Below are 17,461 nucleotides of genomic sequence, written 5' to 3'. Positions count from 1 at the left end.
GTGTGTGTGCTTAATTTAATTTCCCATTCTTCATCTCGGTCTGGTGGTTGGGTAAGAGTGTGTGTGAGTGTGAGAAGAAAGAAGGGCATTTCCATTGAGCCGTGTCTCTGTTTGTCTTCTGTTGGGCGAGGTCATCTTTTACGGAGGAAGCTGCCTCCGCTTAAGGAAAAACTTTACAACAGCTAAGTGCTTAATTTATGTTGCTCGACTAATTCATTGAGATGGTCAGAGATAAGTTGGAAAGTCCCACTCGAAAACCTGACAAAAGGCCGAGGTGAGGCTGCCACTTTTAGCAGCAGGCTAAATAATTGGGTTGTCGTGTGTGTGGGAGCTGCCGGAAAAGTGCACGATAATATTTAAAATATATATTTTTAATTCAATTTGCAATGTAACTCGATAAGATGTGCAGTAGTAGAGACAGAAAATGCACTCTTTTTGGGGCTAATGGATTATAAAAAGCGATACAATGGTAAAACTTTTTGAGCCAATGCCATCCGCTTTATTTTGTACATTTTACTTAACTTATCGAGAACTTGCCGCTTTTTGTGAAGAAAAAAGAGTCCTGAGAGTTTTTAATAGGAAAGAACGCAGGGAAACTTTTACTTCTGCTCCAGCAGCTTTTAAGTGAACGTATAATTATTATAGATGCTTCAAAACCAATCTGAAGTTTATGGGCGAACAAAAGAGTGGAATAATCTTAAGACCCTGGTAATGATTAAACTCCTTAAAGTTTCGGGCCACTTTCTCGTCTGGAAAGTTTGCTCGACTATCGCCTAAATCACAGCGAACTTTTTAGCCGCAAAGTGATTCATTCATAATCTAGAAGAAACTCAACTATTTTGTGCATATCTCCGCCTAAACCAACTGGCCAAAGTTCATTCATAATCTGAGATTGTTTCGCCAACTATTCGCATATACTTCATATTTAGATATAGTGTATGTGTATATATATATAAATATATAAAAGCGTACATAAACACTTTAGCACACTGGCAGATGAAGAAAGGCGGATTTATCATAAACTTGGCTGCTTTTTAATATTCACATCACACGCTGCGTATGAGTAATTTTGCCCGGCAAATGGCCAAGTCGTGTTTGTTGGCGAGGGTGTAGCTTTACGAGTGCTAAGTGAATGAAACAAAGTGAATTAAACTCAATCCAATTGAAGCATAACGATTGAAAGTTTTCGGGCTTATGCGGGCTGTAAAGCACTCCACACTTTGAATATAAATTAAAATCCAACGAACATCATTTCGCAACTTCAACAATACCCAACTCAAAAATTGTAAAACAAAAAAAGGAGTCTGAAAAGGGCACCTACGAAATCCAACAGATGTCGGAATATAAATGCGTGCATAAATATTCGCCATGCGACAACAATTGATTCTGTTTGCTTATGCCGTTTGGAAATATTCTACACTTTAAATAAATAATTATTTACGATCGCAGTGCAAGGGTTCAAAGGGCACGATTGGGTGGTGGAATCGAGGATATCACGTGATGGAGCTGAGTGTTGGCCAGAATTGAATCATGATATGCCATATTGTTATGCTGTGATTCAATTGTGAATAAAGCTCAATAACAAATTTTTAATAAAAATAATTAGAATTTATATAGATACATATATCCGTCATCAAAATGGCTGATTCATTTGAATTCGTTTGAAGTGAATCGCTGTTCGTTTGGCCCAGTAAACTTCTCTATCACTGGGTGATTGGTATAAAAATCGCTCATAAATCTTAACTGCAACAACCATATTTAATTACAAAACTTTTGCCAACTGTCCAGCGCTTTTCAACGCCCCCCTCCCCCACCAGCTGTCCAGGACATGCGGGACACACGGGGATATGGTGGTCCTTTTTGTTTTTGTTTTCACAACCGCGCTGCAGGAAAGGTGGACTTTCCAAAGGGGCGGAAGTGGCGATGCGGAGGTTTTCATGGCGAAATTATTACGCATACCCACACACACAGACACAGATGCCCCCTTAGGCTCTTTGCCATTTTTATCGACTGCCAAATGGCCAACACTTGTCCACTCATCCGCTCTTGGCCACATGGCCACTTGGCCACTTGGCCGCTTGGCCGCTTGGCCTAACACTTCCGGTCCGGGGCCATAAACCGAAATCTCTTGTTTGCACTGGCCCGGAGTCAAGAAGCAATTGCCAAAAAAAAAGGGAAGAGAAAGCAAATGGGGGCCGGGCCAGTGAAATCAGTTAACAGGCAATTTCAACTATTTTACAGATTGCGTACGGAATGGCCAAACGAACCGGGCCAAATGTCAATGCCATCAATGTTCGAATGGAGATCACTGTGGGAAAACTCTTTCCAAAGTCGGTATTAAATCCAAAATATTACATATGTAACAATATATTCGAAAACGAACATTAAGCATGATTGTTTTCCCCTCAAAGAATACGTAATATATTACAGCAAAAAATAAAACAACTGTGAAGTAAAAAACAAACGATAAAATATTTTGCTTACATTAACTAAGCACGGAACCCTAAAACCACAGCCAGAGCCATTTTGGTTAATTAGCAGAGTGCCGAGAACCTCGGGGATCATGGACCATGTACCACTCAACAGATCTCAAGTGCTTTCCCTGTTCCCCAGCAAGATAAAATCTGCAACTGGGCGATATAAAAAGAGCCCCGAGTGCAGCTAACATCATTCGCTAACCAGCAGAGAAGTTGAAACTGCAGAGGCATTATCGAACGCAACATGAGAGTTTGTGGGTAGCTCCGATCTAAGATCCTCCAAAAAAAAACTCAAGGAGTTTTTCTTATTTTTTTTTTTTTTTGTGCTTTATCCTAGACCACTTGCTGCTGATTGGATTAGTTTTGGCGGCTATCGCCGGCGGTCATGAGGCTCTGGCACATCCGCCCAGGTCCGAAGAACCACCGTGTACTCCTCCCCCGGATCCGTGCACAACAACAACATGCCCACCACCACCACCACCGCCGTGCACCACAACAACATGTCCACCACCAGAACCACCACCGTGTACAACAACAACGTGTCCACCACCAGATCCACCACCGTGCACCACAACAACATGCCCACCACCACCTCCGTGCATCACAACAACATGCCCACCACCACCGCCGTGCATCACAACAACATGCCCACCACCACCTCCGTGCAGAACAACAACATGCACACCACCACCGTGCACCAGGACACCACCTCCATGCACCAGGACACCACCTCCGTGCACCAGAACACCACCTCCGTGCACCAGGACACCACCCCCATGCACCAGAACACCTCCGTGCACCCCACCGTGCACCACCACTCCTCCCTGCACCCCACCGTGCACCACCACTCCTCCCTGCACCACCGCCAAGAGCAACAACGGTGAGGCAGGTAACAACGATAATGCTGGAATCATCGAGGATCCAGTAGCTATTGCCCAGGTGCTGATCTCGCGCCACGATTGCCGTGGCCAGGAGGACGGAACCTTCCTCGCCGACGTGCGTCACTGTCGCCGCTACTACGTGTGCAACCGTCAGAGGTCGAAGCGCCAGAACTGCCCCAACGGCTACTGGTTCGATCGCGAGCTGAAGGCCTGCCGACTGGCCAGTACCGTCAACAACTGTGACGCCAGGCGCAACTGATGTTGCTGCTGCCAATGTGGCCATGTGCACAAGCAAAGCAAATTGGCATTTCAGAATTCTTTTTTTTTTCACTATTTCAAAGAACATAGAAGCAAAGCAAGTGTGAATTAATTGTAAACTATTCCAAAGCAATAAAGAAAATATTTCACCGATTATACAATAAATAAGAGTGAGCATTCATATTTGAGTTGAACATTAGTTTGTGCAAAACACCGTGACCGAATATTGCCAGCACAGAGTTACTTCGATCAATTTGAACTATGCAGCTGTCGGCCCTTTGATTTACTTTCGAAATCAATCAGAGCCTTTATTAATATATAGCTAAATATAGAACACGAACGATTAAGCTGTCTGGCCCGCTCTCCAATTGTCATCAATTTGCCCGGAGGCAAAATAAAGAAAACTTTCAATCAGCCGAACAAAAATTGCGAAAAAGCAAAACAAGCTCATAAATTTGTCAACACTTTTGGAGCGACATCGAGTGGGAGTGGAAGTGGAAGTGGATGGTGGTAGTGCCACTCGGGTGGGAGGGGCCAGAAAAGTATGCCACAGTTTGGTGCACATCCATATCCGTTTTATAGGCGTCAACTTTTCGGTCGAGGACTGGAAGGGCCAACAACAACAGCAATAACAGTGCGACATTTGTGAGTTAGTGTCTGTGTGGCATTACTATGTCAGGCTATTTATTATATCCTGCCACATACCACCGCCGAGCCTGTGCCACCCACTTGGACTGTGAACTGTGGCCTGTGGACCGCGGTCCTGATGCTGGCGCTGGTGATGGTGCAGGGCATTTGACAGGGCAAAGAATTTATTTGTCGATAAGCATCCTTGATATTTTACGTTGGCGGTTCCCAAGTGGGCCCGGAAAATCTCGCGGAAATCTCCCCAAGTCACTAAATCAGCCAGGGAGAAATAGTCCTTGATGGTTATTCATGGCTTGTTGTAGCTTTTCCTTCAGATTGATATACGCTGATGTATGTCTCGCATTTCCGTGAATGTGAATTGCGCAAAATGTCTTCATAAATGTATGGCTTACGAAAATATGCTGCGAACGATTCTAAAGAACTTTAACATTACTTGAATCTCACATACAATAAAGACTCACTGCAAAAAAAAACATATTGCAATCAGGCTCGCGAGTCCTGCCATTGCAGTTCATATAATTAGTGTGAACAAATGCGTTATATGTAAAGGCGTGCCAGTGTGGCAAGTAGTTAAACATTTCACAAGAGCCCTTTGTCTTTCCAGCGTTCGTATGTAATGTTCCACGTGTTTTTACCCTGACAATGATTTTGCCTTTTAATATCCCTTTTTCTTTTTTGCTGCTATCTGCAGGTTTTTCACCCACAGACCTTCAAAGGCGTAGAAAAATACTAAAAATAATAAATATAAAAGTGCTCAAGTTCATTGTATTCTTAGGAGAGAAAGGTTTATCTTTAAATGAAAAGTAATGAACCCATTTACTGCATAACCATGAAACAAACTATTTCCTTTATATGGACACGCTCAAGGAAAAATATGTTTAAGGTTCAAGAAATATAATCAGGGCACTTAAAAACTGAATTTTTTCGCCGCTGCGCTCGGTGTTTTTATGTATTACATTCTTGCTCCTTTGTACGTATAATAATAATATTATTATTTTTGGTTTTTTTTTTCTTTTGGGTCAGCAACACAAATCAAAACGCAAAGCGCCGCAGCAGAGGACCACGTGGCGTCGCGTCTGACTTTTATCATATTTCACTGGGGCATTCGACGACCGCCGAAAAAGAAGGAAAATAAGGCTCACAGAAAAAAAAAAAAAAAAAAACAGGCGACGGAAAAAATTGGAGAGACGAAATTGAAACAACATGGCAGGACCTCGGCTAAGGATACTTTTTGCCATTACCCGCAAAACGGGCCGTGGCAATAAAATGCCCAAAACTTTAAATGCAAAAATGGGTTTTTGGTTGCGTTGCGCTCAGCTTTCGCCGTTTACGTGCATATATCTATGTCACCCAGTGTATATGTATTAAATATCTCCGCGCTTTTTTATGGCGCAAAGTGGCGCGCGAATTGTTTTTGCCCAGTTGGGCGCATATAACGCATTCGTATTCTGGCTCACGCCACCCCCTCACTCACGCACACACACACATTGAAAAAAAAAACACGCATACGTCCATAGGGACAAACATAGATACCCCGGGTGTCCACCCACAGATACAAAACCACCACACGGGGCAAGTTCTCACAGATGCATTGGCATTCTGGCCAAGAAAAATCCAGCAAATTTTGCCATTTATTCAGATTCGAAAATCGTCAACTGACAAAAGCTGTAAATTGATATTGAAACCAGGAATTCACAAATAAATGAAAATTACTTGAAAAAGAAGGCAGTAAAAAAATATGCACAAAGGTATAACAAATAGTGATACAAAAGACTTAATTTGAAACAATTCATGAAGCAAATATTCAAACGATTTTACTTGTAGTGAAAATGTATGAAATCAAATACAACAGTATTTTAAACTGAAATGTAAATGTCAATAAAAATCAAAACTAAAAAAAAAAAATTAAAATAAATATAAAATGAAATCTGAGTATTTTGCGGATAAATGTGTTGTGTAAATTGCGTAAGATGTATCTTCATAAAGATGATTTTGAAAGAAAATTCAATATGAAATGCGATACAAGGAAGTCAATTAGTGGAAATCAAATGACCAGAAACCGAAACATACTTTTAAGTTAAATGAAACTAGATATCAACTGAATGATTTCCATTTGTCAGCATTTTTGCTAAGCAAAACTATTGATGCGCTTAAGGCACAGTTTAGAAAATTAAGAATTATATATATCAATTTTAAATTGAATTATTAAAAACATAATATGTCTGCAAATATAGTGAATTAATTGGGAAATAATCAAAAAGCATCCTTTCCTTTCAAAATGTAAATACATACAAAATTACTAAATGGTTTCAATTTAAATACAAATCATACGAACGATATTATGCCAAACGTAAATGCATTTCATTCATTTGCTTAAATTCCATTTAAGCTAGTTCGCCTAGGCGAATTCAAAACGAACGCATACGTATGGCTTGTGTATTTAAATTGTTCGTATTTTTTTCCCAGTAATTGCATATTTTTTTAGATAATTTATTTCATTAATAATTGCGCATTAAATGTGAAGCTAACAAGGGCAATTGTTTGTGGCCGCTTAATTTATGGTTTACAAGCAAACATCAAACACCCTTGCGATTCAAATTTTTGCGGCTTTAGGCGCTTAATTTTGTTGGATTTTTGCGGATATTTTGCGGCATTAATTAATAAGCATATTTAACACTTACCGCAAAAATCCCGACGACGAACAGCAGAGCGTTTGTTAATCATGCGTCATTTAGTTTTTAATTTGCCAGTCCTTAGATTTGCGAATGCCGACGACCATGCACTTCAGATTATCCTGCAAATAATTAAGCGGAAAACGTTCATCATTTATTTGTGTGGTGCGAATTAAGACAGATCCTATAAATAAATAAATAAAATAGAGAGTCCTGGAGAGCTGCCAAATGACTCCTCCAGGCTGGAACAAAAAATTTTCACATTTTTTCCGCCGCCGTCGCCGTTTTTCTTTTTCTGTTCCTCTTTTTTTTGGCATTTTTTCTTCCATTTTTGCTTACGGCTCGTTTGGGGGGTTCATTTTGTAGATTGCGCGTTGAATTTTTAATTGCCCGCGCCACGAAAAATGTTCAAAATTACAACTAAACTTTAAATTAAACTTGAAACTGCACACACTCACGGATGCCCCCAGGGCGTGGTTACGGGGTAAGGAGTCCTTTTGCGCCAGGATATTTGGGGCCCGAAAGTGCCGCGCTTTGTAACGAGCTCCGCTTTTTCAATTATTAATTAATATCTCGCAGTATCTCGGGCAGACACATATAGACGTAGTTAGAACAGCTGTGCTCAAAATAATAGAGCGTAAAATGAATACAATTCGAATTGAATTTTAAAGCCAATTCTGGAGCATAAAACTTTCAAATATGTTTTATTTCTATTATGCTTTAAACTTCAGATAATGTATAAATGATTTTTGAAGAATCCCCTAGTAGTACTACTATTCTGTGCTCTATGGCATTTTATATGGCGCCCAACGTCCCCTCGCTGGCATACAGTTACTGTGGAAAGTTTTCCACCATTGGTAAGTGCAAGTTGGGAGTAAGTAAAATAGTTTTCGAAGCAATTGAAAAACGCTCAACGGAAGGGAAAAACTTTCTGCAGCTCAGTTCATTTTCCCACCGTTGTCCTCCGCTGCAATAACAACAACAATTAGGCCAAAAACAGCAACAAACACGTACAACTTGCACAATTTGCGAATGCGATTTTCAAATATTATTTTATTTTATTTTCCCCACATACATACATACATATATTTCGTCGGTGCAGGCAAACGAATTCAATTAAGAGCATTCGCGATCAAGAGGATGACGAAAACTTTTTGGCGGCACAAATTTCCAAGAATTTCCACAGTCAGCCGCAAAAGTATACGGACGGAAATCAAAGTGATAATATTTAAAAGAAAAATTCAAGAGGGTGAATGAAATTATTCATTCAAATTATTAATAAATATTTTAAGTGTAATTGAAACGCTTTTGAATGCATAACGAACACAAATGTGAAAATGCATGCAAGTTTAGTGATTCTGACAAAAGGTGTTAGCTGAAATCAAAATTCGAAATTCAACAAACAAATGAATAAACGCAATTTATGCAAAAAGGCCCTTTCATTGTGATGAAATTCAGCCAAAGGAAAATCCATGTGTTTTTAGTTAGCAAGTAAATAAAGCCAAGATTAAACTGAAAACAATGCCGCATTTTTTACTTGACCAAAATATTCAGCAAAAACTTCTTAAAGTCACGAATTGGCTAACAAAGCGGTTAGACACTGTACGAGTATGTTGGGGCAACCTTGGCGTCTTTAATGCGCCATGTATGCAAGTTTATAGCCAACCGAGAATTCCCCAAGTGCTCGGAAATTCACATTATGTTAAAGCTGATTATCGCTAACAACAAAAGCAGAAACAACAGCAAAGGTCGGGAAAAATACTTAAATATATGTATATGAGTATGTATGTATGCGGCTAAAAAGCGAAAGTGAAAAATGACTTGGATGTTGCACCTTTAAGGCGAGGGCAAAATAAAATAAAAAAGCAGACATGTTTGCCGCCGCTGCAGGCAAACAGCACGAATTCTTTGGCAATTTATTATTAGAAAGAGGCAGACGCCACGAGGCCGACGGAAAGAGACGGCGAGAGTGCGTGAGAGAGAGAGATGGCGAAACGCTTTCAAAACGCTGAGTAGCCACCAAAGCGGAGGCGAGTCTGCAGCGGTCGCAGGGCCATGACAGCTGTTTATGTAGTTGTCGCAACTACAGCAGCAGCAACAGCAACACGCAGCAGCATCAGACGCAGCAGCATCAGACGCAACAGCAGCAGGCGCAGCAGCAGCAGACGTTGCTCTCGCAAGCGGAACACGCGACGAACTTGAAAAATGCATAGAAACGAACACTTTGATACCCTCTTCATAATATTAAAAAAATAAAATATCAAATAAATATTTGTGTGTTTAAAACTGATAATTATACTTCATGCAGCTAGTTTTATACCTCTTTTTAAACGGTTTTTATAATATTAATTGCTTGATTTTAATTTAAAATATTTAACATGTTAGCACTTCCAATAATTTAAATAATTTCTTAAGCATTTCCTAGCAAAGCAGCTTCGCCTTGGAAGCAAACATAAAATGTTGCTTATAATAACCGCATCTGCGCAGCAGACACCTTAATTATATTTATGCTTCCATTAAATGCAAATGACGAGTAACGTATAGACCCGCCCGCTACCGCGTAGTCTATAAGGCATAAATATTAGCCATGTGTATTATTATTATTTTAGAGCATCCACGAGATGCGTCGGCGATTGGGTTGATTTGGGTGGCATGGGCGAACTGCCTGGCTGGCTGGTAACACACGCGCCATATATATATGCCGACATTCTCAGATTCTCAGTTTCTCAGAGTCTGAGTCTCCCAGTTTCTCAGTCTTCGCGTCTCATCCTCGCCATCCTCGTTGCCTAGTCAATATTTCATTTGGCACTTGAACCAAATTCTTTTAGTTTGCTGCGAAGGTTGACGTCAAAGTCGCCGTCGACGTCGCAGTCCACCTTTAGTAATGGATTTTCATTTGTGTGGCATCGATATTGCCGTCTGTTTAGTAATTCTCGCTAATTTAACCAACATGCATATACATACACCTGATAGCAACAAAGAGAATAGCACTTTGTTTTAAAACGCAAAAGATTAGACACAATTTCAACTATTTTCCGTTGACAATGCAGTCTGGCCAATTTCATGTTTCGAATTTTGCGCACACAAAGCTGGCAAATAATAGCCATTTTGCGTACGGAAACACAAGTGCATTTTAATACCGAACATGATATGAAATCATAGAGCGCATATATTTAGCAAATTTGCCAAAAATTAAATACACAGCTGCCCAGCGGGACAGATGTCGAGTTATTTGTCGAGCGATTTACCTTGGGGAACTTGCTGCAAAAATACTTTAATTGATCATAACTTTTCGGCTATCAAAATAACAGTTTGCTGCCTTGGGCTTTTACCCTCTCTATATTAAATTTCACTGCTGTAATATAGCTACATATTAGGAAATATAAATAAAACGATATGTTTTATATAGCATCTAATCTAATTGTTCTTCAAACATTTATTAGCTTAAACTTTCTGTAGTTTTGAGGTAGCAAAGAACTAGGTAAACTTAACGTACTTTATTCCATATTTTGCACTTAACATTCTAAGCTTTTCTGAATACCATTTCCAACCGACATTGAGGATGATTTTGTGCACCATTGTTTTTCATTTCCTGAAACATTCACTTAAGATCTGAAGGCACAACCGCAATCAGGTCATATAGCCGACAGCTCCCATGACAATGTGCAGATACACACAACATTTACCTATATATAAATGAGATTTTTCACTTTACATCTTTGGCTTTGTTGTGGCCCAAATTTCTGCAGTGGCCGCAATGTAAAAAAAATAAATAACATATACACAAAAGATAAGAAAAATCCCAACGAAACCGCTGTAAAGTGGTTAAAATATTTCTGAAAGATCTATTCTTTGCAGGACAGCAGTTTAAATGCATCATTATAAATAAAAAAAATGCGAAAAAATAATCAAATAAATTACTGCCAACGAGTAGAAGCCAAAAAGTGAAAGCAGTACTTTATCTCGCCGTCTCTTTCCTTGTGGAAATGGCCATGTTGGTTTTCCATTTTCATGGCATTTTGCATTTCGCTACTGCCTGGTCCGGTCTGGATTTTCTTTCTCTTCTTTTTTTTATTTTTTTATTTTATTATATTTGGTCAGTTTTCTTTTTCTCCCTTTTTCTGCTGTAATGAAAGCGATTACAAGCCGACAGCAAAGCAGACGATAATCAGGGGGAGAGGCGGGTTGGTTTGTGGAAAAGCCATTTCCTTTGCTTTTCCACTTCCTCCGCCCCTTTGTAAAGTTGTCGGGCAAATTTATGACATTTATTGAAATCGTTTTTCTTTTGGCTTTTCCAGCAGCCCGAAAAAAAGTGCCCATTCCCATTCCCATACCCATTTCCAGGCTTTTCTGCTCTTTTTCCGTTCTGATTAGTTGTATGCCATTGCGTTTTCCAACCACCCAAGTCCAGCTGCAATTAGTTTCACATTCCACGGGAAATCGCTGCGAAAATGCCGCACAATGCAAAAATGCTTTAAGACCCGACTTTTCTGTGGCCAAAAATAATGCGGGGAAAGCAATGAAAATACTACGGACAGACACAAATAATAAATAAGAAGAAATCCCAGCAAATGAGAGGACCTGTTGCTCGGGACACAAAGGAAATGGTTGGTCAAAGGATGCGGAAGGCAGTTAAGCTAACCGAAAGCGGCAAAATCGCCAAAGGAAGTTTGGGCTTAACAACAAAAACTTTTGGCTTAATTTTATTGAAATAAATGGTTTCAAAAATTGAAAAAATGTAATCTCAGCACAACTGCAGAGAGATAAAACTAAATGGAGTCAAATGTGGGAAAACTAGAGGGAAAATTACCACATGGCTAAGAAAATTAAAATGATCGCAAAAGAAAATCGAAAAAACAATATAATCACACTAAGAAAATACGGAGTACAAATAAATATTGTCATAAAAAATTGATTTGTAATTGTTGAATAATGGTTACTTTCTTCATGAATTTTTAAAACAAATTGAGAATACAAAGAAGAAACAATACTGGGAATTAAGATTTTGTTTGGAGTAACAACTCATACATTACTTTAGTCCTTAAAATGCAGAAATAATCCTTTTCCATATTTTATCAGCTGGTCAACATGCCATTAATTACCATCGAAGTTCCCCTTAAAAAAAAACCCTCGTGAATAAAAGTTTACCACAAAAATGTTGTTTGCCTCGCCCAAATTTATGAGGGCAACATGCTGAAAAAATTTAAGAAAACCAAAATGGGAGCAGCAAAAATGAATGGAAAATGAGAAGAAAAACTAAGAAATCGACGAGGGCGCTGAAAGTGCGTGTATAAGATAGCCTTGAGCCACATATGTGGGAATGGGATATAGAAGAGCGCCAGACGAGATGAACATAATGCAAAACTTTGTCAGCCACCGATAGAGAGAGACGGCTGCACAGCCAGCGAAAGAGATGGGACGATTGGAAGTCTAGTGAATTCATTGAGACGGCGACAAAACAGAGAAAAACACACAGGGAAATTAAGTTAATGGACAATTAACACCAACCAAATACCCCTTAAACAATTAATTTATTCAATCTACTTATTCAATAAATAAAGATTGCATTCTGTTTTGCAAGCCCAAATAACTAATATTGTGTGCGGGGTATTTCTTTATTTAACTTAATAGCATAGTTCATCACTCCCTAAAACACTGCGTATTTGCGAGGGTATTTAGAGAAAAGCCGAAGGAAAACCTTCGTCAAAGTTGCCGCTAACGGAATTGTTGTAGTTGTTAGCTTGGAAAATCTTTTTTCAATAACAGCAGCAACAACACAAAATACCCATTACGCATATGTAATAATTTTCATTTTCATTTTTTCCGAATTTTCTCCTGTTTTTTTCCTTTCTCTTCGTGTGATCACAGCTGTGCCGGACAAGGAAAAGCGGGAAAAACGGAAGGGAAAATTGGTGAGAGAGGGGGGAAAGCCTGATGGCAGCCGTTTAATTTTTGCTCTTGTTTTTGTTGCTGTCTTTTATTAATGAATTTCTCTCATTTTTCCCCAATTCTCTATAGCCACTGCGTTCTTGTCGTCGGTTTTTATACAATTTTCCCTCTTCGCTTACTCGTTCTGCTCTTGTTTTTTACTATTTGGGCTATGTCTAAAAATATGTCCGCCAATTCGCTAAGTGGCCCCAAACTTATCTATACGGGATACATAGAAAATACGGTCGAAGTTTCCAAACGAATGCGACAAAATAGTTTAAATTAAACATTTATTCGAAATGTTTCAACATATAGCTTATATGAGAATAATAAATAACAACAAAAAATCGAACACTTTTTAAAATGTTTATAAATGTTCAATAGCAAGTATATTCGATCCGAAAGTGCTGAGCAAATTAACAATTAATTATATAAATAAATATTTCCCAAGAAACATAAAAAACATAAAAAAAAAAAAACAAAAAAACAAAAAAATTAAAACTGATTTAATAGGCACTTACTAGGAAATTACAAGAGATTAGATTAAATTGCTTTAGAATCCGCATAATGGACAACTTCTGTTCAAAAGGAATTTTTATGACACATCCACTTTTGGCCTTTTCCTTTCCATTATTTGGCTTAAACCGAACAACTTTTACAAATTACAGGCTTAAAGAGACTAATATGCCCTCTGGACCACTGAAGCTTGATTTATGCTAATTTCATTCAGCTACCACAGCCATAATGCCTTGATTTGATTAATATATTCGCAAACATATTTATTGCCTATTATGCTGAATGCAGCGTATACACATGTATTTGTTTTACGATGTATATTTAATACAAATTGTTATCCTTTGCAACTTAATATTGTCACTAGCCCACTAATTAATTGGTCAATATCGGCAAATAGATTTGTTATTTTAAGAAAACACGGAAATACAATTTGTTTACATTGCAAAGCTGCCATCTAATATATATGTATTTGTGCATATGTTTAATTTATATATATGTATATATTACTATTTGTGTGTTGTCTCCTCCTTTGGCTGCGTTGCGAAATGTTGTTTTTATTTGTTTTTGTTGCCGCTGCGCTCCGCGAAAATTTCTCAATTTTTGGCGCGCATTTTTCAAGCCGGCAAGCTTTTCACACACACACACACTTTCACACTGGCACTGTCACTGCACTCAAAAAACCAAACAAAAAAAATTTGTATTTTATTTGAACAAAAGCAAAATCTTATGATTTTCAAATCGTATCTCTGGTGATTTTTTTTTAGCAGCCAATCGCGAAGTTTTTGGTAGTGAAACGTTAATATCGAATGTGCTGCCACCGGAGAAAGCGAACCGCGCCGCGTGTCCGTACACGTGGCCAACTCGACGTAGACTGGGCGTATACGTAATGCCGGAATCTGTGGCTCTGCTGCATCGAGTCTGCCGCTCGACTGTTGCCGCTGCCACGGCGGATGCTGCCACTGCTGCTGTCGACCCGCCAGTGCTGCGCACTCAGCCGGCTTTCCCGCCAATTTTGGCTAGTTTTTCCGGGTGCGGCTTGCTCACTGTCTTATTCTATATATATACTATTCTATCAACCAAAAAGGATTGTATTTGTTTTGTTACTTTATTATGTGTCTACCTAAAATTGAGTGATTCTTTCTACAGATATCTATAGAAGTACTTTTTAATACTAATAATCATTAATAATTGTTACCGTAGCTTAATAATACAACAACTAATTGGATTCCACTTGTGTTAAAAAGAGGATACGTAATAATCGAAAATGTCTAGTTTTAGAAGAACATCACACCATAAAAAAGATACTTTTAAGAATCTAGTAATTTTTGTCCATTTCCCACGCTTGAAAATTAATTTCCTGTTAAGAAATTTAAAAATTAAAAGCTAATAATTTTTAATATCTCTATGATAATTAAAAATGTGTGATTGCAAAGCCAGTTAAAAGCCAAAGATAAACACAGAATTGACTAGATTCGAAAAATTATCCTCAGAGATCTCAAGATCGGAATTCGAGGACTCTTCTTTCTTACCTATTTTTTCTAGCCTCTCAAAATGTACTATTACTATTTATGACGGATCTTAGCTTTTAATTATTTCTTTTAAACAAAAATATGAATATGAAAACTTACAGTGATCAATCTTATCTTGCTTTCCTATACATATTATAATAATAAGTGAAACCTTAATAAAAATTAATAATGGGAAACCTCTGCTCGATATCCAGATGCTTTTCTCGACTTCAACATATGTTGGCTGCCCATTGTCATGCTCTTTTTAATATATGTGTACATTTTGATATGGTAAGAAGCCAAAAAATAGTGCGATTTATTTTAAAACACTGCACACTGAAACTCATTTTATCATAACATTTCACCAACACGTTAGACTTTGATAAAAATATACGGGCTTTATACGAATCTTAAGAAATTATGAAATAAATGTTTTCAGCGTTTTCCCCCCAAATATTTGGCATCTCTGAGGATGCTCCACAAACGCTCAATGTCGAGTGAGTGGGAATACGAGGCGATGGCCGAAGGCAGCCGAAGTGCGTTCGTGTGTGGCCCGAATTCCACTCGAAACGGAATTTCCCTTTGCTCGAGTGCGAGTGAGACGGGAGTGAGCGGGAATTTTGAGTGAGTTGTAGGTTTTTTACTCATTTCCGCTGGCACTTCCGACGTCGTCCTGGGCCAAGGAAGTTGTAGCCACGCTGACAAGGACAACAAAGTCTGTCTTCATTTTTTGTTCGGCTTCTTCGCAAAATATTTTATTTTATTTGCTCTGGTTATATTTTTCTTTCTTTATGTTTTTGTTGTTATTCTCTTCATCTTCTTCTTCTTCTTTTTTTTTTTTTGGTGAAATGTCAAATGACATTCCTGGATCACAGACTGTGGAAACTGTTGTGAATGTGGTTTTCTTAAAGCCTCGAGCGATTTGATGTTTCCTTTGCGATTCGTTTGCATACATTCTACGAAATGTGTGCGAAATAAAAAAACGACATCTGGGGTCTCTTAAAAACTACATTCCCTTCATTACAACATTTTTTAATAACTTGAGATCCCGCAGATTACGTGAAGTTTCTCCAGAGACTCTTAATTGCCTTTATATTAGCTTTCGAAGCGTTGCTATGACAGAACGCGTTAAACACCTAAAATAAAAGTAAAAACCTTTCATCTAATACTCTTTCTAACTAACCAACTTTAAAGCCTAAACCATTTCCTGATCTCTTTATAGTATATAGATAGTTAAGCAGATGCTTAGAATGAAGGCATATAAATAACATAAAATTATAACCAACAACCTTATGTTATTACAATTTATTATTGCTCCCATTACACATCAAAATTTCCAATTGTAGGTTGTAGTTACGCTTACTTGATCACCTGACTAAGTTTTAAACGAAAGGCAAACCAAAAGAGAAGTTGTCCTTATTTTAATTACATCTCCAAAGCTTAGCACGCTCGCAAAATAATGTTAAATAAACGGAAGTTTCGAATGCAAACTATAACAAGCCGACAGCTGTGACTTAAAATCGATGTAATCACATTAATACCCAATTAACCTTACGCAAAGAGTATCCTTTGAGTCTGCCAGCTTGAAATTCCAGCGTAAAAAAGTGTTGCCTGCGAAGCGAAGGGACAAAAAGCAGCGCCATGGCTGCGTTTTTGCATCAGGATCTGGGACTAAGGACCACGGAGAATGGAGAAAGCAGAAAGGAGAAGGACCTAGGACAACTGAGACCAAAAGCCGCATTGTGCGAGGCCACAGGATATGGGTAGGATGGGCAGGATGGGTGCGATGGGCAGGATGCGCTGGATGGAGGGGACTCGGGGTCGAGACGTTCCTTTGCTTCAATTTGCTGTTCTATTTTGCTATTTTGCCGCTTCCACAGGCCACAGGGCAGCAACAACAACAGCGAAAGGCGGTCAAAGGTTGCCAGAGTTACAACCAAATGAGTAAGATGCGAACAAGAAGAGGCGAACAAGAGTAGCACCAACACCCACCCACCCACACACACACACACACAGCAACACCCACAGCAGGAACAACAACAATGCCGGCAGCAGCTGCCTGTTGCCTCAGTAAGGAATAATTTGGCCGAGTATTTGCCACCCACCCACACACCCACTCAATCCGCCCATCGCCCGACTTCTGTGCGTTATTATTTGCCTTTCGAATCCAATGTGTGTAATGCCTTCGAGTGTGATTAGCAGCAATGTACGAGTCATGACCGTAATAACAAGGATATGCGTTAGGTCCCAGGAACCGCACCCAAAGGACGTTGCTTGCAAAAGAATTTCACTTTCCCGCCTGGCCCGCAAATTTATTCGCAATCAACGCTATTAAGTGTCAATCGACCACTGCAATTATTAATCAGACGTCTCCAAGGATCTAAGGACACTGGCAAACGCAAATGTAAACGCAACGGCAACAAACTCAAAGGCCTTAATTACATAATCAACGAGTTGGTCCATAGTTATGCAAGCCCAATCCAATGATATCCAAGTATATATCTCGGTCCACAGTAATTGTGGGTGTCTGCACACATATCCATGGCGATAAACGAGTCTATTTGCCAGATTCC

General features: G+C 39.0%; 2 protein-coding genes across 4 annotated transcripts in view; one reads left to right on the top strand and one right to left on the bottom strand.

Annotated features, from left to right (window-relative positions):
- The window catches only part of LOC6725870, a 75,326-nt gene extending 60,981 nt beyond the window's left edge, over positions 1–14,345 (bottom strand). For 2 of the 3 annotated variants that reach the window (XM_016173839.3, XM_016173841.3), the window contains exons 1-2: positions 13,888–14,345; positions 6,946–7,058 (exon numbers count right to left, since the gene is read on the bottom strand). The gene's annotated coding sequence lies outside the window, so the exon portion shown is untranslated. Of the gene's footprint in view, positions 1–6,945; positions 7,059–13,385; positions 13,405–13,887 lie in introns of those variants that run through there. The other variant, XM_016173840.3, reaches the window with a different exon arrangement.
- On the top strand, positions 2,630–3,797 carry LOC6725869 (mucin-2). Its single transcript, XM_016172623.3, has 2 exons — positions 2,630–2,731; positions 2,815–3,797. Exons 1-2 carry the CDS (start codon positions 2,722–2,724, stop codon positions 3,615–3,617), a joined length of 813 nt encoding a protein of 270 aa, XP_016039197.1. The 5' UTR covers positions 2,630–2,721; the 3' UTR covers positions 3,618–3,797.
- Positions 14,346–17,461: the final 3,116 nt, after the last annotated feature.

The sequence above is a fragment of the Drosophila simulans genome, chromosome X (genome assembly GCF_016746395.2).
Source record: "Drosophila simulans strain w501 chromosome X, Prin_Dsim_3.1, whole genome shotgun sequence".
Taxonomy (NCBI): domain Eukaryota; kingdom Metazoa; phylum Arthropoda; class Insecta; order Diptera; family Drosophilidae; genus Drosophila; species Drosophila simulans.
This window is presented reverse-complemented; position numbering and strand designations above follow the sequence as displayed.